This window comes from Punica granatum, chromosome 2 (assembly GCF_007655135.1).
Source record: "Punica granatum isolate Tunisia-2019 chromosome 2, ASM765513v2, whole genome shotgun sequence".
Classification (NCBI taxonomy): domain Eukaryota; kingdom Viridiplantae; phylum Streptophyta; class Magnoliopsida; order Myrtales; family Lythraceae; genus Punica; species Punica granatum.
In genome coordinates, this window is record NC_045128.1 from 37,682,175 (window position 1) to 37,705,655 (window position 23,481).

At 39.4% G+C, this 23,481-nt stretch overlaps 3 protein-coding genes across 12 annotated transcripts; 1 reads left to right on the plus strand and 2 right to left on the minus strand.

Annotated features, from left to right (window-relative positions):
* Nucleotides 1-299: 299 nt before the first annotated feature.
* Nucleotides 300-9,720, minus strand: LOC116196551 (DNA mismatch repair protein MLH3). Of its 7 annotated transcripts, none has more exons than XM_031526334.1 (28): nt 9,472-9,717; nt 8,679-8,814; nt 8,353-8,404; nt 8,225-8,272; nt 7,703-7,857; nt 7,550-7,607; nt 7,189-7,246; nt 6,966-7,058; nt 6,721-6,886; nt 6,630-6,645; nt 6,306-6,523; nt 5,998-6,067; nt 5,852-5,920; nt 5,570-5,578; nt 4,684-5,320; nt 3,607-3,806; nt 3,441-3,519; nt 3,310-3,365; nt 2,919-2,986; nt 2,618-2,815; nt 2,442-2,486; nt 2,313-2,366; nt 2,090-2,196; nt 1,510-1,558; nt 1,176-1,235; nt 1,021-1,093; nt 857-942; nt 300-773 (listed from the first exon to the last, which is right to left on the minus strand). In XM_031526334.1, the coding sequence occupies exons 2-28, from the start codon at nt 8,802-8,804 to the stop codon at nt 600-602; spliced, it is 3,024 nt and encodes a 1,007-aa protein (XP_031382194.1). In that variant the 5' UTR covers nt 8,805-8,814; nt 9,472-9,717; the 3' UTR covers nt 300-599. The 7 variants fall into 7 exon arrangements, 6 of the variants coding, with proteins under 6 accessions (XP_031382194.1, XP_031382193.1, XP_031382192.1 ...); XM_031526333.1 differs by lacking the exon at nt 5,570-5,578 and adding an exon at nt 5,609-5,662; XM_031526332.1 differs by having other exon boundaries at nt 5,570-5,662.
* Nucleotides 9,721-14,837: 5,117 nt separating this feature from the next.
* On the plus strand, nt 14,838-18,410 carry LOC116198106 (peptidyl-prolyl cis-trans isomerase CYP40-like). Of its 4 annotated transcripts, none has more exons than XM_031528449.1 (9): nt 14,838-15,390; nt 15,723-16,223; nt 16,441-16,528; nt 16,613-16,665; nt 16,784-16,885; nt 17,131-17,206; nt 17,541-17,578; nt 17,664-17,730; nt 18,016-18,410. In XM_031528449.1, the coding sequence occupies exons 1-8, from the start codon at nt 15,220-15,222 to the stop codon at nt 17,715-17,717; spliced, it is 1,083 nt and encodes a 360-aa protein (XP_031384309.1). In that variant the 5' UTR covers nt 14,838-15,219; the 3' UTR covers nt 17,718-17,730; nt 18,016-18,410. The 4 variants fall into 4 exon arrangements, with proteins under 4 accessions (XP_031384309.1, XP_031384308.1, XP_031384307.1 ...); XM_031528448.1 differs by having other exon boundaries at nt 14,839-15,390; nt 18,041-18,410; XM_031528447.1 differs by lacking the exon at nt 18,016-18,410 and having other exon boundaries at nt 14,841-15,390; nt 17,664-17,994.
* A 69-nt stretch (nt 18,411-18,479) lies between these two features.
* LOC116193959 (myrosinase-binding protein 1-like) lies at nt 18,480-21,181 on the minus strand. The gene is made up of 9 exons (XM_031522697.1): nt 20,991-21,181; nt 20,789-20,877; nt 20,479-20,522; nt 20,173-20,333; nt 19,992-20,088; nt 19,643-19,875; nt 19,028-19,423; nt 18,820-18,901; nt 18,480-18,730 (listed from the first exon to the last, which is right to left on the minus strand). Exons 1-9 carry the CDS (start codon nt 21,123-21,125, stop codon nt 18,480-18,482), a joined length of 1,488 nt encoding a protein of 495 aa, XP_031378557.1. The 5' UTR covers nt 21,126-21,181.
* Nucleotides 21,182-23,481: the final 2,300 nt, after the last annotated feature.

A 23,481-nucleotide genomic window follows, 5' to 3' on the forward strand; every position in this document is an offset into this window, starting at 1 on the left:
AAACTATGCTTATGCATTTCATAGTATACTTTTGACGCTCAGTGCTTAAACCAATCATCTGAACGACTCCGCCATTTGTTCCGATTCCTAATGACATATCCATACCCGATCAGGAAGTTGAACAATGCCTTTTTCTTCAGTAGGGCACACCACCGTCGTGGATGTGGAGCGTGATACCGCTAGAAACGTAAACAAGCAGAGAGTCGATTGCTTTTGAGGATCAGACAATTATTCGTAACTTTGGTCATTGTGCTCGAGGCCATCCGCATGTTCCCCTCGGAGGATTTCAAAGTCGATCAGACATTGAAACGGTGACTAGTACCTGTATTCTGAATGATAGTCACTCCAAACCACATAAAAGCCCTTACAGGATACAGAGACAATCATTCAGGTGACTCTTCTACAATTCTGAGGATGGATCTTATTCGATCATGAAACATTCAAGTGATCATTTTTGAGATCCGATTGTTCGACTAGTCTACCCTCTCCTTAGTATACAACAATGAACAAACAACTTTATTACGTAAGGTACACAAAACCCTATTTCCCCCGGTGGGTGTTATATATACAAGTATGTAATCTCGGGGACCCAAGGGACATTAGCTCATGGCTAAGCGTAGTCGCCGAGCAGAACGTTGCAGACTTAGCCCATGCCGGCGCAACCCATGCCATGGCTCATTCGAAGGAGCATTTACACCACAGAGTTTAGGTATCTGCTTATGAAGTGCATCCAAATTCACCAAAGGGACAGTTGTGGGTCTTCCATGAGCACACTGCATCGATAGCCATTCATTCAGCGTGTAGATAGGGAAGGCAATAAAGCATTAAAATGCAAATGTCGGATGGATCAACTCACTTGGAAACAGAGAGAGGTTTGTTTCAGCTCCTCCACTATGAGTGAGCATTCTGAAGGAAGCAGAGAGTCGCCAAACATGATCGCACCTTCAAATTACCATTTCAAGAAATTGTTAGGTTGAAGATCGAGGACCAGGAGTAAGTAAAGCCAGGCAATCTGTGTACCTCTGCATGCTTTAAGATTGAGGACTCGCACAACTGCTGGTGGCATCGTAGATGCTCCATCAGTGTCTACGAGCTGTATATCACAACTAAAACTTTGTAAGAAAACTGAAGAGGAATAAAAGGAAAAGGTGAATGTCAAAGAATGTTGATAGCACCTGCTGAAGGAATTCCAACAGATCCACGTCGGTCAAATTGACACCTAAAATGCAGGGGACCTATGTGCCATTTACATGTCAAAGAAACAGAAGAAACAAGTTCAGTACATCATCAAAGAGACAACATCAGAACATGATCTGGACTTTCAACGCGGTTAAGGAACGATATGTTATGCTTGCTGTAACTGTCGCTTTAGGTCAGGCTTGCAATGCAACCAGGTGGGAGGTCAAAAGACTCATTCGACCAACTCGAAGGAAGATATTATTCGTTTTATTTGAATAATAGAATAAGAACAGTGTTTATATGAAGAAAGAGAAGAAAATGATGATTCACCGCTAAAAGTGTGATTGCAGTTCTCTGCCTGTTTATGAGATTCAAGTTCCTGCAAACATAAATGACATTAGCTTTCTGCTTTTCACTTTTGATTGGTGTAATTGCCGAACCAAGATAAGTGGAGAAGAAAGACTCCAATTAACAAAATAGAATGACACCTATTCTCTCGTTACTAACATTTACAGGTCAATTCCTGACTAAGAAAGATTTTCAACTCATGAGTCCTTGTACTGTAAAACAAGAAGCTTTATGAGAGAGAGGGGAAAAAAATGCTAATCATTCATTACACAGCCCAGGCGTTCCTTAATCGGCTTAAGACCATGCATCTGTGCCTTGTAATACATAAATGGCTTCTACTGATAACGCTCAGTAAACTTCACTAAATAAGATAACCCTCAGATCCAGCCTTGCTAGTGCCTTCTTTGTTGTTTTCAAACAATGCTAAACCCTCATTTAACACTATACAACAGATCTCAATCTATACCGGTTCATTTAAAAGGTTGGTATGAGATATCAAATAGCATATTTACATGAATTATCAAATAGCAAGAAGGTTTTGCAGAGAAGTAAATGAAATTACTTTGTAAAGGATCCTGAACATTGAGAATGAATGTTGCAGATCCAGCCCCACTCTTTTATCTGTTCCCCATAATCACGCAATAGTTGATAGCCAATCTCGGGCAGTAGCTGAAAGTAAGAAAACAAGATGGCCCACGTGAAAGAGTATCTTAAAGTCACTATAGACCTTGAGAGAGAGAGTGGGGGGTTGGGGTGGTGTGGAAGGGATTCAATCAGGTGCATACCAGCTCCTTCTCAGAATCCAGATAGCTAATTGTCTTCACTTCCCCAGATAATACCTGTCCAAGGCTGAGCTTTAATGCCTCGTTCAAGGGTAGTTAAGTTGAAGTTTTAACTCAGAGAGACAAATATACCTTTTGGCGCAGATCTTCTAGGCGAATCCTTTCATCTGCAGCATGCTGATGAAGAGAACAGAAAAAAGTGTCACGTACTAGCTCTTAAACATATAAGAGAATAGAACTAAAAGGCTTGTGCAGGGGAGAGGCAAAAGAGAGAGAGAATGTCAAGAAGAAAAAAGAGTAAAAAGAACCTGGTCGATAACTACTAGAGCTCCTCCTCCAACTACTGGAATGAACTTTTTATCAACCTGCTGTAGAACTTTGGCATTAAAAAGGCAATCCTTGGAGATGCTTTTGGGAACCAATGAGTCTCCAGCAAGGTGTAAGAATCCAGATGAGATGTCTAGAATATTGCTCTCATCGTGACCTTCCAAAGGTTTACTTCTTGTCTACATGTACAGAGGTAGAGCACATCAGGCAAATTTTTCTATTAACTAAGAATACGTTAGTCAAGACAATCCTGTAACAATAGCAAGAATCCTTTGACACAACCTGCAGGCAAGTCTCTCGCCACTTGACTCCGGAATCTCTTGATTCTTGAATTTCCCCAAGGATAGAATCTGAAAATAATCATGACCAGATTCAGCAGTATCTTCTAAAACATTATGAGTAAGATAGCACCACAGTGGTGCAGAAGCACCAATTGCATGCCCTCAAATACCAAAGCTCTCACCAAAGAAAATTCAGCTCCAATGCATGATATGAAAGCAAGCATAATACCACTGCAACATTAAATCAGCCTCTACTTTGAAAGTAAAAAAAATGTTGGAGATACAGAATATCACTACATGGGGACTATGCAGAAATATACTTCAACAAGCAATTTGTCTATAAAAGACTGAAATTTGCAAAATATTAATACTGGAAGTGTCAGATTTCTGACCTTTGTCATTTTCTGTGCCGCCAGGATCAACTTCAAAGTACTTCTGGATCTCCTGTCTAAATTACCAATTAGGGCTACAAGTAATATCTTCACTACCATGCAACTTCAAGAGGACATGCAAGTGGATATACCTGTCAGAAAACGACACTGCCGAGCTCTGTTGTTTAGCGGCAGAGCAATGGATGGTGCCACCTTCCAGCTTACCAGCTCCTGCACAAATGATTTTATTAGTCAACAAGTCATTCTTTGCATCCATCAATGAAGGAAATAAGCAAAAAAAGAGAGGAAAGAAAGAACCTGGACAGGAAAACGCATCAAGACATGTTTCAGTGTCAGGCTTCATTCTATCCACCAACCGGAGATGACTTAAGGAATCAAACCACCTCTTTTGTCTGTGAAATGGAGGAGCAGAATAGCTTCTTCTAGATCTTTTCCCTTGAGCATGATTTTGCTCGAAAACCTCCCCTCTAGAAATATCACTAGTTTCTTCTCTGACCCTGCAAGTGTCAGGCATGAATATGAGCATAACCAAATGTCTTTTCTACGGTCCAGCAAGCAGCGACACCCTGCTATGTCTTCTGTCTGGCAACACATCACAAATACCGGGCAGAATTTTTAACTTCATGGATTTAGGCAACAGTCGATTATTATATCAATTATCACAATATAGTTATTCTCAATTTATTTCAGCCCATGATGTTCTGTTCATTAGTGAAACAATTCAAATTTATTTAGTGAAATAAAAGATGACTCATCAACTCAGTCATACGAACATGTGTAATTCTGCATCACATGGACTTACCAAACTAAGATGATTGTAATAGCAGGAACAGTAAGATATTATTACTAACAATATGAAGATTAATAAGTTCAAGAATATATGGATCTCATCACTTGTTATCAGAATGTAATTTTGTGGATTTATTTTTTCGATATCATCGATCTCATCAGTATCATACCAAATCCCATCCATCGAATCACTTTTTCAAAAAATACGAGACATCTAAATCATACTGATGATATACAGACGCAACCTTCCTATCAGCGATACATATGTCATCGCCTAGGATAGGTGCGGGAGCAGGACTGTATTATTCCCCGAAAGGGTGGCACACATGTTAGGTGCATTTATGTAGACATAACAAGTTTTAAGTACATTTAAAGCTTGTATTGAAATTAGTCTGGGTAATGTAATCATCCCATGCCTAGTTATGATGCATATGTTTTCAATACATGCTTCCACCTCTTTGCGATCCATCCTAACCTCCTTACCCAAAATCTATAAAATTGATGAATTCTCAATTTCCCAAAACACGGGTAGATTAAGATAGAAGCTATTGACACCGGAAAGAATTTTCACATAAAATGTCATACCAAAATTTGCAGCCCATTTTATCTGGTGGATGCTCGTAACTTGTTCGTTTACTGCTCAAACTTGATTTTGGTGCAGTCCCGTCCACGTGAAACAGCCCATCCCATGTGTCTTTTGGGAGGGGGTCAGAGATAACAGAAGACCAATTAGAATTTAATGAGCAACCACTTGAGGAAGCATTCTGCACCTCAGTCAAATCACAAGACCATGAAAAGGAGTCTTCTTCCATTAGAGGCCTTGTATATCTGTAAGAAGTATCATTGTCTATCAGCAGAGAATCACGTTCTTCTTCATGCCATGACATCATAGGAAAGAGCCGTGGCAAGTGAATATCATCATCACGAGGGTTAACTTGCTTTTGTTTCCTCTTGAAGTCATCAGTTTGAAATCCTTTATCACTTGGAAAATGCAGCCCATTCAGGGGGAGATTTACTTGTGACGAGCAACTCTGCAGAAACGGCTTTTTCCTCTCTCTTCCCATCACGAAGTCTTCTGGGGAATCAAAAGATAGTGACCTATGTCCCGGTTCATTGCTAATGATGGAATTAATATCATGGGACTTTTCTTTCCATGCTGAACTCAAACAATTGACTCTCAAATAACTGTCACGTCTTCGTTCCTCTCCCAAGACATTTCCTTCTGCACATCCGAAACTAGCATCATTGAAACAAAAGGTGTTGTTAAATCTGCATTGATTATCCTCACCCCTTAAAATCCCACTTGACCTGCATTTAACAACTGGACTATAATCTCGATGAAGGAAATGATCAATATGTAGAAACGAATCTATTTCGTTTCTTTGTTCCGTAAATTTCACACGACTGGGATCACAATCCTGAAACGGGATTTCAAGCTTATCCACACCAGAGAAATGGTTTGTTTCCTCACTCGGTAAATCTGGCAGGAAAGAGGAAAGGCTGTGGTCACCTTTGAATCTGAACTTTTTCTTCACAGATTCAAAGTTTCCATGCATAGTTCTACCTGAAATTTTTATTTTTTTTTGAGTTGATACACTTAATAAGCACAAGAGAAGAATATATTAATCTTAAGAGACAAGCGCAAAAGAATTTTATCTGTCAAGATGAATTGGCTTCAGGTATCACAACGAGGGATTCTGGAAACTGGTAAAACCTCTAGCTCAACACATAACAGCAATAAAGATGTTGATACCTTCTCTTCCTGAGACACAGTTTTCTAAATTTTGTCCTGATGCTTCAGAGAATGTATGGGAATATCTTCCTGCAAACAACATAAGATATGAAAGATCTTTGGTGCGAATCATAGAAGTATGGTGGCAAGGTGCTTGGACATAATACCTTCAGGTTCCCTTTCCTTCCAGAACTGTTGAACCGCATTCTCAACAAAAGCGAGTATTGGATTCCAGTCCTTTTCAGTGAGGGAAAGGGAGATGGGGATAAGAAAGGAGACATAAAACCATAAGCAAATAATTTGGAAGGTAAAGCTTGACTATCTTTGAAGGTTAACAACAGATGCTTTTTACAGCCCAGAACACAGGAAAAAAAGAGGGAGGGGGGACACTAAAGAGAAAATCTTCAATGAGCAAGACACCAATTACAGGCTATCAGCAAAGAATTCAGAATCCTGTACAAGGGAAAACAATTACCTTGAACTCAACGCATGTCTTTGATGGTTCAAAGCTTAAATCATAGAGAGATCGAGGGCAGCTTAACCTTAACAGATATGCTGGGCATGCCCGAGGCCTATTTCTCTTGCCATTTGGTAAACCAAAAGTGTCCCATGAATTTGAAAACTCAAATTTTGCCGCTAGCTGATTCACCGCCTTATGGATTGGGCCTTTGCAAATGAACTGTGAGTTTATATCTGCCACCGTTAAGGTCAAACAAAATGGATCAAGGGCTCAAGTACTCTCCAAGACCTGCTCTTAGACATTAGGCTTGCATAACATATTCACCAATGTCATGGATACAGACATATTGGAAGGCCTGCACAGCGACAACATAATAATAATTAAATGTAGATTATGGATAATACATGGAAAGGACCCTGTTAATAGCTACCTTAAAAGAAAAGTCATCGCCAGGACCAGAAATGTGGCCTGTTAGATTTAATACGCCTTCAGAAGCCTTCAACTCCCGAAGCGCATTGCAGATGTCAATCCCAAAAGTTCTTTGCAAAAGAGAGAGAGGAGATGAGGAAGGCTCCGTGCAGAGAAGCTCATTTCCGCTGCAATTCACCGAACAGCAAAAAGTAAGAGATAATTTAACCAAACTGCAGTAAATTGGTATAAAGGTCAGAGGGAAACCTTTCAATGTCAACAACTTTGAAGGAGATTTCTGTGTTTACAAGAGCGATGCGAAGTATGCACTTCTTGATTGAGTCCAACACTTTCCTAGGACTTCTCAGTATCACAACAAAGAGATTCACTGGAAATTCAGAGAAGTGCGGAAAATTGACTAGTTTGTGGAATATTTTGAAATTAAATTCCTTTTTGGGGCCACTAATAAATCATGGTAAATTCATAGTACCTGGATTGAATATACTTCCGTCGAATTGGCTGATTGTAGAATAAGTCACGAACTATCACTGCAAGCATCGAATATGAACTTAAAAAATCATCACAAGAGACCAGACAACTCATAGTTAAGTGGCACAAGTTCAGCATTCAAAGAAATAACCTTTAATAAAATCAATAGTTGAAATAACCTATTGCATGTAAGTGCCTCACAGATACCAAAATTCTTGAGAAACAAAGCTCCCAATGATCAAAATATTGATGCCATCCATGCAACAAAAGAAATAATAAAGCTAAAAGCATCAGGGGTATATGTGAACCTAAACTGCCTCAAAGAAATTGATATGATTTGCTTGTATATGAAATGACATTACCTGTTGTTCCTACATCCTGTATATCATCATCAATTCCAAGATGTAGACATTTACATCCCTGAAGAAGTACAATACAAGAAATATTGAATTTAAATGAATGTTGAATGAGCAAATGATAAAACGAGTGGACCCCATATTTACCAGTAAAATTACCTTCAAAATTTTACGATATCCATTCGGGCTCCCATGAGTTTTTGTTATCATCTCTATCAATGAAACATCAGATATAGAAGCCAGCGCTTCTCCACGAGAGCCAAAGCTCCCAAAAGTGGTGCCAGTATCATCTGAGGGCCAGCATTTGGATGTTGCTACAACATCATATAAAAATCAAACCTCAGACAATTCAATGTCGTGAAAGATACACACTCAAATTCTACAGCTAATGGAGATTCCAAGTTCAATTAATGCTGTGCGAGTTTTACAGAAGTAAACTAATTATAATTGCTTCAAGTTGAATCCAATTGCTTCAAGTTGAATCCAAATAGCTCCTTTAAGAAAAATTTCAACTGTGAGTAATACTAAGTAATATATGCTTCTGTACCTTCTGCAACTTTAAAAACAAAAATGGTCAGGTTTCAAAATAAAATCTAGGTGAATTCTCAGTAGTCAACAGCTGCTTCAGTATAATCAAACACAAATGAATACCAAAATTTTAACTCAAATAATAGCACTCACCATATCTCCCTCCCAATAACACCAAATCATCTCGAGTTACACCAGATCCTGTTGGTTCAATAATAAAACAGAATAAGAATTTGAATAGAACAAATATATAGAAACCCAGAAAAGAACAATGAACTAACCATTATCGACTACTTTCAGGGAAAAGTTTCCAACACCTACAAAAACTGAAACCTGAAAATTAAAGAACATCATTGTCAGCACTACTTTTTGGTAAAAATTGGGAAGGAAACTGCACATTTCCTCGGAGATGAATAATTCCAAGACAATGCTTACAATCAAATGAGATGAAATAGTATCATCTCGTTCAATAAATGAATGGTTTATAATCTCAGAAGATATTTGATCTCAGTTTCAATTTTATCACCATTTACTCCCAGGTTCGACAAGTATGTTTTCAAACCATAAACGATGTTCTATGACTCGAAGGGAATGATAGAAAACTTGCCTTTTTTGCACTGGCATCCAAACTGTTAAAGACCAGCTCTTCAACAACCCTTGTCAAATCGAACAAAACAATGCCGGAGCGCACTAAGCTGCTGAGAGACTGAGGCAAGGGCTTTATAGTAGTCATGAGAATCAAGCTGACGAAAATTGCAATGCACACAGAGTCATTAAGAATTAGCAAGAGAAATTGTTAAGACCTTTACAAAAAACTACAAATACGAAATCTCAATCACATCGTGACAGCAACTGAAGCAGAAGCAAGTGAAGTTGCCCACATCATCTCATTTCCACCCGACCAAACGTTCAAATAGCCCTTTTCCTCAAACTAAATGTTCATAATCAATGACATCCTCCTTTTGATTATCAGTGACCATTTCATAAGCCTGCTTTACAATCATAGCATCATTGCTTGTGAAAAAAACTATACTAAGAGGCTCCTGGGAAGGCAAGATCATTCACAGCTCCAACTCACAGGAGTTATGTCCCGTTCTGTGGAAGAATGTCCTCCAGCGCCATGAAAATCCTCCTTTTTACATCAAAATCAAACCCAGAGAACAATTCAAAGATATATGGGTCGACCATCGAGAAACCAGAGTTTCAGTACAAAGCACTGCAACAGCAGACGGGCACAAATTTTTGCACCGACGACGTGCAAAAAGAGAAATTTGGCGGGAAAATTTCACCTACGATCCAATTTGGGGTAATGTAGGAACCAGGAAGCTCTGCATGCAGCGGAGCGAGGGAGGGGAGAGGGAGGGGGGAGAGAGCGAGATAGAGAGATAGAGAGAGCTCACCGATGATGCTCGGAGCTGCGACGGCCACTCCGGAGCAGCCAGAAAGCCTCAAGGGCCGACTGTTAGATCAGGGAGGACGTGGGGATGAGCCCGGGCGGCGCCTGCGTCACGGATTCCGGTGGCAATACCCAGAGAGAAGAGAGAGATGATGAGAAGAGGAAGCTCAGAGAATCCTGACTGACGGAAGTTGTGGAGGTGGGATTTAACGATATTTGGTTTCGTCTCTGGAAATACACAGTGAGCTGAAGCCGACGCTGAAGTGAAGAGCTCTTGAGCTAAATCACTGTTGGCGGGTCGAACAGTCGGATTAATGTTCAGCCCGATTCCTATTCGACCCGAGACCCAAAACGAGCAATGAAATTTCTAAGGTCACGTGGCTGAATTTGTCAGCCATTTTTGTCTTTTTCTTTTTTTTTTAATTGTGCAAAACTGTTCAATTAGAACTGCAAAAACCTTCCAAATTTATTTATATTATATTAATGTTGGCTCTTGAAAGTTCGAGTAACGAGAGGCCTCCGCTTTATAAATGAGAGATTGTCACGTTAGCATTTTAATTACTTCTTTGACTTCTAGTTAAGTATCCCTTTCTCTGCGCTTTCAATAAAAGCTGCCCTCTTCTACACTCCCAGAAAAATCATTTAGTTTTTTCTTCCCCTTCCGAGCATCCCTCTCCTTATTGGTTGTTGTTAGCATGACCTCACTGATGTTGATTACTGGTGCTTCGCCGGCTGCTTTGCTTGGGCAACTGACAACCAGTCTCTTGAGTGGGCCTTTAGTGAGTATGGCGAGATCCTCGATTCGAAGAGACAGTATGTCCCATCTTCATCTTTTCATTAGTAATGGAGTTCTAATCGAATTGATGCCCAAAGTTTCATTTCCTTTTTTGTAATCTTCGTTCGTCGGATCTAAACTCCTCCCTCCGAACTATACTCGCAAGTCATTAACAATCATGGGACCGAGAGGTCCTGCGGCTTCAGATTCGTCACCTTCATCAACAAGAAGTCCATGAGGGATGCAATTAAGGGGATGAACGGCCAGAATCTCGACGGTAGGAGCACCACTGTCAACGAGGCCCAACCTCCTAGTAGCGATGGTGACAGATACGAAGGTCGCCGCGAGAACCATGGCAGCGGCTACTACCTTAGCAGCGGCGAGGACAATGGTGGAGGCAATGGAGGCCGTCGTGACCACGGGTACAACGGCGAATTGTCTTTACATGAATTTTTGTATCAAGTTTCAGTAACTTGATTGCTTTTTTCAAGTATGAGTGATCAAAATTTGGTAAGACGCAACGCCTCCAAGATTAACTTGACTGGATATACTTGTAGCAGTCTATGTAACCACGAGTTGAATCAAATCTTTATTGGTTAAAAAATCGATGAGGCATGATCACCTTAAAACTCAATATCGTTAATCGTTTTTCAATGATTCTAGCTATACAATTACAGGTACCAACCCCCCATTCTCAGTATCGGGTGAAGACATGGGGAATGTCCATGATTATCAAGGAGGTAAAGTCTATTCAGCATTTGAACATAACTAGCTTCTTTCTATTGTTAAATAAAAAATCTATGCATGGGCTTATATCATCACATATGACAAATAGGGGGGCGACAAAGCACGATGGGTAGAATACGGGGTGGACGAGCAAGAGGAAGGTCCCGAGAAAACCAATTTTATTAGTTGTGTTAAGTGATAATTTCAATTTATGAGTTCAAGCAGTATATTAAAAATAAAAAAAATGTATTATATTTATCCTTACTATGACTGTTGATTTCTTTGATGCTATATCTATCTTTATTTGCACATATATTTACTTTCAAATTTGATTATTCATACAAAAATTTGTGTATTTTGAAATGTATTGCATGTGTGTAATCTTGAATTGATTAAGTTTTATACTTTAATTAAATTTAATTAATCTATTTACCTCACCTAGTTAATTAATGGCACCACTATATATATGCTTTACATTAAAAGACGAGTGAAATAGCTTTACAGAAAGAAATAAATTCAGTTAATAAATTGTCATTTATTGACTATTGTAATGTTAAAATAGCAATTAATTACAGCATTAATTATTAAATTAAGATTCAATTAAGAAACCTATTAGAAAAAGATTCAATTAAGCATGTTTGTATAGATACTAAATAAATTAAGATTCAATTAAGAAACTTATTAAAATAGTAATTAATTATAGCATTAATGATTCAATTAAGAAACCTATCAAAGAAAGATTCAATTAAGAATGTTTATATAGATACTTAAATATAGATTACATATAGTAATTGTATATAAATAGCAACAACATTCAATAGGGAATTACCGACTGAGATATATGAAAATGAAGAAGACGGAAAAGGTGTATATTTCATATACATCTTTTTAATTACCAAATTCTTAAACTGAAGTCTAGTTCTAATTTATTGTCATTTCATGTGCTTAAAGCCCTAAGTTGCATTTTGTGTTTTAGATATATTTTCACCATATTAAAAGATGAAGGAATGATCGCTCACACTCTCTCACACACACATATATACATATATGTATATACAAAGTAATGAACACATTTTATCCATTATAACCTCCTTCATAATTTTGTGTTATAATTTGTTTTTTGGATAATAACTTAAACCTTAAAATAGTTTCTTATTGAACTAATTACAAGAAAGCAACATCAGCAAATCAAATAAATTAACGAAATAAAAAAAATTGAAATGCCAAATCCATTAAAATAAATCAAAGAAAAAAATGTATAAATTTAATATCAAAATGCATATGTATTCTAAATAAATCTTACCAAAAAATAATTTAAATAATCCATCCATGATAAGCTCTAATAGTTGAGCTTAACTTCGTAAACCAAGAAAATAAGAGTAATGTTTCTACTTTAAAGATCTTCCTATAAAAGGTCTTTTAAATCATCTAAAATTGTAGGAAATATTGCTCTCGCAATTCCAAAAGATCGAGTATTAAAAGTTGTTCACCTCCCACAAGTGCACTTTTTAAGATTCAAACTTGTATTCTTCTCCTTATGGGTGCTGGAAAAGATTTTAAGATTTTAATGTATATATTTATGAAATATATTGAATGATGAATCAAATCAAAGATAGGAGTAATTTAGGGTTGTTTCCTTTTCTTTCTTTCCTTTTTTTCTAGAAAAATAGCTCTATCACCTTTTTTAGGTGTATGCTAAGGAAAAATGAAAAAGTTTGATCAATGAAGGAGGACATTTCGTTTAAACAGCTAATTTCATTTGAATTCATCACGTCTAATTATATAATGAGTTAAAAAAATATTTTTAACAAGAGAAATCTAAGATACTCTAGCACCGCGCGGGTTAGAAGGCTAATTTAAAGAATAACGTTCCATACAAGTGCGAAAAATCAATATGAAACGTTGTTCTTCTTATGCAAAACATTTTGCACAAGAAGAACAATGTTTCATACACGACATTTTCTCTAGTGCGAAAACCTTATTCTTCTCGTGCGATAACTTTCGCACAAAAATTCAATAACATCTCTTACTGACTTTTCGCACTTATATGAAAATTTGTTCCTTAAGTGCGAAAAAAGGTTTCGCACTGAATGAATTTCTGTTGTGCAAAATCGTTGAACGAAAGTGCAAAGAACAAGACAGAAGTCACCGAACCTTAGAAGATTGGAACTAGCAAATGAGACAGCACAACCCGGTATTATCAGACTATTAGAAAGGATTAATTTGCAATTTTTGCTCTCTTTCCAATATATAAAAAAACTATTCAAGAAATAAATAAAACTAATTATAACAAAACTCTAAAGGTATATACTTTAATTTCTAACTATTTTCATTTTTTACTGTATTTAGAAAAGATGGTAAAGTCGGAACTTTTTTTTTTTTTTTGACTTAGCCCTTAAGGAAAATGAAATCCGTTCTCGAGAAGGTCTATATTGCAATCAGTTACATCAAACAATCAGAGTAAATAACTGTTATTTATACCAATTCTAGAATTTCTATTAACTTACTTGGATTTTCCATAAATTACTAATAATAAAGAAAGTAAGTTGTATAAATTTCAATGCAAATTACACATATTTTGAAGTGAATTAATCAAAGTTTGAAATAAGATACAAAAATTTCAAAAAAAAAAACTTTACTAAAAAATATTTTGAACAATTTACTTGATGATTTTGGTTGCACCATAAAATTTCCATCAGTTATGCGTTTTTCCTGGAAAAATGAGAAAATGGAGTCAGACACATGATTTTATAGGATGCTAAATGAGTAGGACCACTTATCAGGACTTACAAGGGAACCCATGTTATGTATGACGAGATTATCCGTAATGTACTTTTAGCAGAACACAGAAACTCTATAAATTGCTACTCATAAAATCATCCCTCTTCTCTCGAAAATTTCAAATACGCTCCAATGCTGCGTCCATGTTGAGGATGGCTCGGCCTCACACCGACAACACGAAACCAAGGGCGAGAAGAATGACCAACATCGACAAAAAAGGAGAATTACTCAAATGATGGGCTGCTCCTAAAGTAACAGTCGAGAGTGCAATATTTGTCCAATCCATTCCTCCAAAAGGGATCTCAAAGTCTTCCCCAAAACTTCACTGAACTGTTACAAGAACAGGATCGATAGTTTCTCGATCACGTTTAAGCGTGAACAAACTCAAAAAAAAAAAAAAAAACCGATATGCTATATCAAGTTCGATATTCTATAAGATAGATGTTCAGCAGAAGAGAATTACTATAATGAGAAGCAGCTGAAGCGCTCCACTCTTGATGGACCAAGCGCATCATGTCATCTCTATGTGGAATCAACTATCTCCCTGCCAGTTAATTAATCCTGCAAATTGAAAGGTGAAACCAATAGTATATACCAAGGGAATCGTCCAATCATTCATCATCATTGACTCCCAGTTCTCGTAATCGACGGAACAAATCCGAGAAATACGACCGTTTCACATGAACAGCTCGATTGCGATTCCCGCATACTGAACACAGTTTGATGAATTTGATTTGTAAAAGTCAATATTTCTTAGAAGATGCATCAGTCTAACCATCAATCATGCAAGCATATTCGTAAATTATTACACATAATAATATCATCTCCAAAAGAAAGACTTTATTATGAACATCCAAAACAGAATGTTCTGGACAACAGGAGAAATCAATTCTTAGGATAATGCAAACACACGTGACACTGAGACAAAGTCAATGGAGGGGACAAACAGGATAATCCACCCAAGCTGGAAGAGAAAAGTTAACTGAGAAGGAGAGATGTTCCTTCTTCCTATTACTATGTGCTCCTATACAGGAAATGGTACAAATGCAAATCGAATGGAATGGAATGGAATGAAATCATCAAATAGAATATGATAATTCGAGGTCGTAGTAGCGACGGCTCGTCGCCTGAAAAGGGTAAATTTAAACTTTCCAGCAGAGCAGACAGTAGATCCTGGAGACCTCAGAGCAGAAGCAAATACGGAAATATAATTGCTTGTTTGGTACAACCGGACAGGACAAATATTATTATTATTGTTGTTGTCATGAGTTTTGGATCAATCGTCAGAGAGAAGAGTGTCATTGAGGGTTGATCCAGCCCCAACTGACAGACAAGTTACAGAGACACAGAGAGAGAGAGAGAGAGAGAGAGAGAGAGATTGTTGGGCTGAGTAACAGAATAGGGGAAGCTGTCTCCTTTCTTCCTTGACAAAGAGATCAATCAAGCAATCTTCAACAACAGGGAGAGGAGATGGGGAGGCCAAAGTGTTACTTGGACATCAGCATTGGAGGGGAGCTGGAGGGGAGGATAGTGGTGGAGCTCTATGCGGATGTCGTCCCCAAGACCGCTGACAACTTCCGAGCTCTCTGCACCGGTGAGAAGGGCATCGGCCCCAACACCGGCGTCCCTCTCCACTACAAGGTCTCCTTCTCCTTATTTGGCCATACGCAAAGTTTCTGTCTTGAAGGTTGTAGTTGTCGAGGAGTCGGTGTGTCTCTGTCTCTGCAACAAGTGGATATGATGGGTTCTTAGCACTAACCTCTCTATGTTCAGTGCTTAAATTGGCTCGGTGTATTAATCATCGTCCAGAGATTAATTCATATAGTTTTCCAGCTAATAGCATTTCCATTTTCATAGCCTTCTACTGCAGTTTTTATCTTTGACCTCTGCTCAGAATGAAATTATATATTATGGATGATGGATGGATCTTTGTTTTGTTTGAATAAACTGATAGATATACAGAGCCATTTCAGGGGGTCCGCTTTCACCGAGTCATTAAGAACTTCATGGCCCAAGGTGGAGACATTTCAGCCGGTGATGGCACTGGGGGAGAATCAATCTACGGGTTAAAATTTGAGGACGAGAACTTCGAGCTGAAGCATGAGAGGAAAGGGATGCTATCGATGGCCAACTCTGGCCCCAACACGAATGGGTCCCAGTTCTTCATCACAACCACTCGAACTTCTCATCTTGATGGGAAGCATGTTGTGTTCGGGAAGGTAATCAAAGGGATGGGAGTTGTCCGATTGATTGAGCACGTCACTAGCGACGCAGGTGACCATCCTACGAGGGATGTTGTAATTGCTGACTGTGGGGAATTCCCTGAAGGGACAGATTACGGGATCTCAAACTTCTTCGAGGATGGGGATATGCATCTGGATTGGCCTGCTGACCTCGATGAGAGTCCCAGCGAGCTTTTGTGGTGGATGGATGTTATAGACAATATTAAGAAATTTGGGAATGAGTATTTCAAGGTAATCTTTAGAAGCACTTCGTGATTCTCTCACTAATATTCACGGTTTTGCAGTTCCTTTGTCGATGGAATACACATAATGGACTTGACTCTGGATCGACCGATGCCCTACATGCTCCCCGAACTTCTATTGGGAAATCCTTAAACTTTCATCTTGAACGTAACATGTAAAAGTATTTATGTTTCTTGCGGTGATGGAAGGATGTGATTGCTTGCAGAAGCAAGATTACAAGATGGCCCTCAGGAAATATCGGAAGGCTTTGCGCTATCTCGATATCTGCTGGGAGAAAGAGGGGATCGATGAAGGTGGAGTTTTAGACCTGTTATTGAATTAATCGCTCGATGATAAATAAATTTGTTATCCTGATGTTTATCTATGGCTGCTTGCAGATAAGAGTTCAGCCTTGAGAAGGACAAAATCGCAGATTTTCACAAATACTGCAGTAAGAATTGTTCCAGATTGCAGTTCACAATTTCTTCTGATGATAAAGGAACACATAGACTTATATCTTGTTGCTTAATCTTCTTCCATCACTAAGAAATTCCCTCATATCGATGCAGGCCTGCAAACTGAAACTTGACGATCCCAGAGGAGCACTCTTGGACACAGAGTTTGCTATGCGAGATGGGGACACTGCAAAGGCATTGTTTCGACAGGGTCAGGTGAGTATTCCAAACTTTGCACTTCATGGTTTCCACCGTACCTACATGATTTGTCGGTCTTGCCGATCCTGCACAATCTCTCACTTTGAGCATGTTAGGTTACAAGGAATGAAAAGAGAAGGCAAATCCACGGCAGTATAATTTATCTTGTTACGGTTGTTTCATATGGTTCCGTCATACCAAACCAGCTCTTGGCCATTGCACATCCCACAATCTTTATGATCGTAGTTATTCTAACCTCTCAGGCGCACATGGCACTTAATGACATCGATGCGGCAGCTGTGAGCTTTTCAAAGGCACTGGAATTGGAGCCAAATGACAGTACGTGATAATCTTAAACATAGATCAGTACATGATAAGATGGTGAAACGTTGTTCATCCTTCTTCATTCTTCCCTTCTTTCCTGTACGTGATAATCTCTGTTTCATCACATATATGGAACATATGATGGGATCATGCACAAAAGTTTGATGGCATGCCTTGCTTCTTCGTGCTCAATTGAGAGGAGTTCATAACCAGACCGGACATTTGAAATGGCAGCATGCTGATTTGGTTTACCGTTTGGGCTTAATTTTGTTCATGGGGAATAGGATATCGGATAGTTCTATTTTTAACTTATGCAGTCTCCAAAATTTTTACTTCTGTTCTACTGCAGGTGGAATAAAAAAAGAGCTTGGCGCGGCTAAGAAGAAGGTTTGCTAGCATAGGCACAATTTTTTTCTATATTGTAAGTGAAACAATCACTAATTGACAGACAATTCGCATTTTGTTCTTGCAGATTTTTGAGAGACGGGAACGGGAGAAACTGGCATACAGCAAGATGTTCCGATAACATATTTGCCATAGTAAGCATAATTCTATCTCGCTCGGCACTGCCATTATATCCTTTTCTTTGTCACCATCAGGGAGAGCTGGTGTTTGAAGTGCTTAAAAGAGAAAACACATTCTTCTATAGGGTCAAAATTTCTGCGCATTTTCCTTTCTTCGAGATTCTAACATCAAGTCATGACTGTCGTACATATTTTTATCATAACACTAAGTTGTAATGCTCCTGAAAATGTGTCTTCACTAGATTTTGCAGTAGATCCAGTGAAGATTTCTTTTCTGTATCTCTGGTGTTATTGTTACAGATTTTTTGTGCCTCTCGAATCCTAGGGCCTGATCGGATGAGACGCAAGAAACAACTCTACGAGTTTAAAGAAACGAAGTACGTTCACTTGTTCAATGTGGGCTATGATTGATGAAATGCTTCTGAGAATCCCTTCTGAGAAAAAGCTTTTCCCGAGCATGGCCTTGTCCTACGCGACAAATCATATTCAGCTTCAGAAGTAACATCACTAGAGTTTTCGCACTTGAGTTTTGCAAGGTAAAAAGAAAGGGTATTTCCTTCATTGTCGTAATGTTACATTGGTTGAATTGGTGAGTAAGATGTCAGGGGCGTGTTGTGAAGTCCACAAGCGCATAAGACTTGAAGGAAATGAATCAGAGTCCTAAAGGAAAGTTGATTTGCTTGCATTAGGCAACAGCATTGGTTTCCTTCCGAATTACTTGTCAAAGGCTTCTCAATAACTTGTTCATTACAAAATTAGAAGGGCTAGAGACGCGCTCCAATCGAATTCAGAAATCTGCCGGCCCTTCCAAAAAATCCGACTGTCCTACCACCACTCGGAGGGAGCTCGAAATGATATCCTTCTCTGGTGCCGTATGGCCCGTAAGTCTTCTTGTTAGTTTTTATTGTAAGCGACTGGACGGCCTCTTCAGAAAGTTTCTTCCCGGTGAAGCCTGATACCGAAACTAAATATTCCTTGGGATAGTCTAGTTTAACCTGCAGAAGATATACCAACAGAATCATTCATTAGGTTAGAGCACGCACAAATTACGAATACATAAAAGAGTAGTGCTCTCAGGGGGCTCGTTATGAGATATGAACTCACTGGAATCGTGTTCAAAACCATCCGCCAGGACCCTTTTTGCGGCCCTCGGGGGTTCGATCTCCTTATCCTCTGCATTCAATCCCTGTTCATAAGGTAAATATAAGTAGCCCCAATATTCAATATTTTGGGAGACGTAACAACTAAAATTTCAAACATATTAACTTCATACATAAAGACTCTGTCGGACTCGAATGATAGTGAGACCTACCATGTAAACTCTATCAACACCATGCTGGGAGCCCGGAACTGGAGACCCATTGTTGTCATATTCGATGCCAATGGACACGATTACAGATCCAGAGAGTATCTTCATCTGCCTCAGGTCGGTGTCTACTATGAAACCACACAATATGTTGATCAGCCTCACGTCAGTGAATACTCCGTCGTCCCAAGGACTCCCACCCTGTCCTCCGTATGGTCCGATGGATTTGAAAGGATACTGATGAGGTATAGGTAATGTGTACACTTCGATCGAATTAAGACAGCTACCGAAGCTTCCAAAAAATCCGACAATTTTGCCATTTGTTGGTGGGAAGAAGAAATAGCTTCCTTTCTCCATGCCGTAAGGACCATATCTTCCCTTATTACTCTGAAACGTGAGCAACTGAATAATCGTCAAGCCAGAATCCTCATTCATATAGCCAGATATTGAACAGGTGCTTATTCGGATAGTCCAATTTAATCTACAAACAAGTGGAAAGGTAGTTCTTTTAGCTTTGATTTCTACGTGAAATGGATCCATCTCTCAGTACTGAAGAAGGATAGATGATTAGATATGGTAATTCTATTTCCTTGGCAGATAAACATAAGATAATGAACTGACCGTCGCAGTCCTTCCCCAGTAGCTTTCATCGTATATGGAAGACCAAACTGAATCATCATTCCAATCGTACTCGACAAGGATGCGGATTATCCCTCTTTTGAATAATGTTTTTATTCTACTAACTCCAGTGAATATTCCGTCAGACCAAGAACTGCTGCCTTGCGCTTGCGCCTCGAAGGGTCCGATGGACTGAACTGGGTAGAGATGAGAAACTGGTTCAAAATGTGCTCCAACTGAAACAAGATGGGAACTGTCACTCGTTCCAAAGAATCCCATAATCTTCCCTCCAGTGGCAGCGAGAAATATCTCCTGGTTTCAGTTCCAAACGGTCCATATGTTCTTTTATTACTCTGATACTTCAGGGACTGGATACAGTTGGAACCAGAATCATCTCCAGTGTAGCCTGAGATTGCAATTAGATACTCCTCCGGAGAATCAAACTTTATCTGTGAGAATTAACGATGCAGTGAGAAAACTGTTTGCGAAGACTACATCAAGAGAAGCAGTGTCGAAGGTTCAGCTCGACTTACCGTCTTTGTTTTGCCATAAGCATCAGTTGCACCATGAAATTGAGACCTTATGAAACTTTCCTTCTTCTCGTAGTCAAACCTGATGGACCTAATGGTAGATTCAACTACCACATCAATTTGGCTTACGTGACTGAACCTTCCGTCATCCCAAGTTTGAGGACCTGAACCACCATATAAACCGACCGATTTGAAAGGATACAACTTCTTTGAGTAAACTTCAAGGTGGGCTCCAATGGAATTCAGGTGATTGTCGCTTCTCCCGTAAAATCCAACGATTTTCCCTGAATTTATGGCAATGAAAAGTACATCCCTTCCTCAGTTCCAAAGGGTCCATACATCCTTCTGTTACTCTGGAACATCAGTTGTAAAAATGGTGTAACCATCACGTTCTACATGTATCCAGACATTGAGGTCACATACTCGCCTGGATAGTCCAACGCAATCTGAACATTGCCGAGCGACAGACCCTGCATTACTTCTAATGGTTTGCTTATGATCTAGACTTATCCACTGACTTTTTTATGTATGTATTGCAGAATTCTCATTTTTACTCGTAAGAGAACATAGAGGATATGTTTTCCCAAATTTGAATGAAAAAATTAATTTACATACTGACCTCACATGTAGTTCCGCCAGTTCCACTGTCGCTTGTTCCTCGTATGTAGTCTCCATTGCCATCATACACGCAGCAGATGGCATCGATGACTGATCCACATGTGAGAAATTTTCCTTATATCACCGTGTCTCCCGTCATCCCAAGGATTGCCACAGTCGCCTCCAAATGGTCCAGAAATCTCGAATGGATGTATATGAGAGACTGGTTCAAAATATGCTCCAATCGACTTGAGATGGTTGCTAGCCCTTCCATGGAATCCTACTTTCCTGCCACCATTTTCCGGGAATGAAAAGTGGTCCCCCTCTTCGGTACCAAATGGACCATAGGTAACGAACATTGCTTTGCACAGTGAGTGAACTGATGACAACCTGATTGCTCTCTCCTTTTGTATAACCCGAGACTGAAGTTATATATCCATACGGATAGTCTAGCTTCACCTGCAAGGAGCCACCAGTATACGAGATGTGATCAGTTACATGGATGGTATGGAACATAAGAGATGATCTGAGTCATTTATTCGATTAAAAGACCGACTTTCATCTGAAAAATACCTAGAACTTACAGAACATGTATGACCAGCAGCGCTTTTACCATGGATGAAGGGACTTGGTGGACACCCATGGTCATCGTACCAAATAGTTATCGACTCAACAACAGAGCCAACAACAAAGTCGATTCGCCTCATATCCGTGTACTTTCCATCATTCCAAGGATGCCCGCCTTTGCCACCTAATGGTTCGACAAACAAAAAGGGATATGGTCGGGAAACAGGTCCAAAGTATCCCCCGATAGAGCTCAGGGAACATCCGTAAGTACCATGGAACCCGATGATCTTTCCACCAATATGCTGAGAAGCAAAACGTATGTCCTCTTATTGCTATAGACCATATATCCTCTTATTGCTATGGAATGTCAGCGACTGAACGATGACAGGGTTACACTCCTGTCTCATGTAGCCCGAGATTGAAGCCAAAAACTCATTCAGGTAATCCAATTTAATCTGCAGAAAAATGTCAGACAAATGAAAAGTGATCATCAGAAATAATTTGGTCTCGTAATAGAACACGGAATCAAAGAGATCATGGAAACCAATTGGGCTAACCGTGAAAGTGGCATTTCCACGGGTCCTCCATATGCAGTCGATCGTACCAAGCTCCCATTCTGATCGTAATCAACCATGATGGACTGGATTACGGACCTGACAGTGACCGCAATCTGCCTAATGCCTATGTATGTTTTATCATCGTAAGAGTTGCCACCAACATGACCTCCATAGGGGCCATTTTCACGGGATAGGCAATGGATACAGGTTCTAGATGTACCCCGACTGAATCAAGGTAGAGGTATCTTGCCAGCTTTTTCAAGACCATATGCCATTGATCTTTAGTTTTCTTATGAAGGAAAGAGCCGAGAGTCGTAAGCGCCAGGGGGAGGCCCCCGGCATAGTGGAGAACACTCTTAGACAGTTCACTGTAACATTCGCCCGGATGATCAGCTGAAAACGCATGACGATTGAAGAGCTGAAGTGATTCTTCCGGGCCCAACCCCGATGCCATGTACTTGTGATTAACCTCAAGGTCACTCAACAGGGACTCATATATTGTAGTTATCAAAATCGTGCTTCCGGAGCTTAATTATCTACAATCTCCGAGCAATAAGTTCACTTGGTCCCTATGATCGACATTGTCTAGAATAAGAAGGATCTTTTTTCGGGACTATCTCATTGAGGATGCTGTGAAGATCATATATGACAGAGCGCTGTACCTTACAGATATCGTGAATTAGTTTGTTCACAAGGCCCTCTTCATTTGCATCTCGAACATTTTCAAGGAAGCTAAAACATTCAATTTTTAGTAGATGTGTGGCTGCATATAATCTTTGCCATGGTTGTCTCTCCCACTCCTTTGATCCCATAAACACAGACCGGTTCATCAGCATTCAACAAGGAGATTACTTCCTTTACGTCATGCTTCATCTGGACCGGATCTTGTATGAAGTATGAGGAATGCACGTAGAAGAATTGATACGATCAAATCAATCAGCATTGATTCGTCCCTGATGTTCATAATATCCACAAGAAAACACTTGTAATTCAACAACACATTACGTAGGATTCAGAGCTTAATATTATACGATATGGAATATTTTCCGGGATACTTTCCCAAGATCCCGAGATTTGTTCCATTTCATACTTTAGGATATTTTAGATGTTCATTTTGTATAGGTTGTATATTTCTAGTTGGTCAGATGACTCATTTCCTTTTCTTGTATATTTGCTATGTAGGACACATGTGAAACTCCTCTATATGTACTCGATCAGAATATCAAATGAATTGTTGTCTTCCATTCAATCCATTCTCCTTTTGCACACTTGAATAGTCGATGCGGACAAAAGTGCACTGGTCTTAATAGACTGACCCGGAACCAAGAGGGTTTTGGTTCGATATACGGCACAACTGAGATAAATTAATTAGGACTTTTTATGTATCCGTAGGGGTCATTCTTCAAACTCCACCCCGCCAAGTTGGCAACTTTGACGAGAGCAGCCTTCCACGAGTCCAGCCTGTCCCGGTTCTTCACTGCAGCCCTCGCGAATCCTTTCCCGAACGTGCTCTCCAGTCTGCGGACATACGTCGGACGGGGAAACACGGAAGAAGACCGGCTCCACAACATGGTCAGGCTTATTCTCCTCG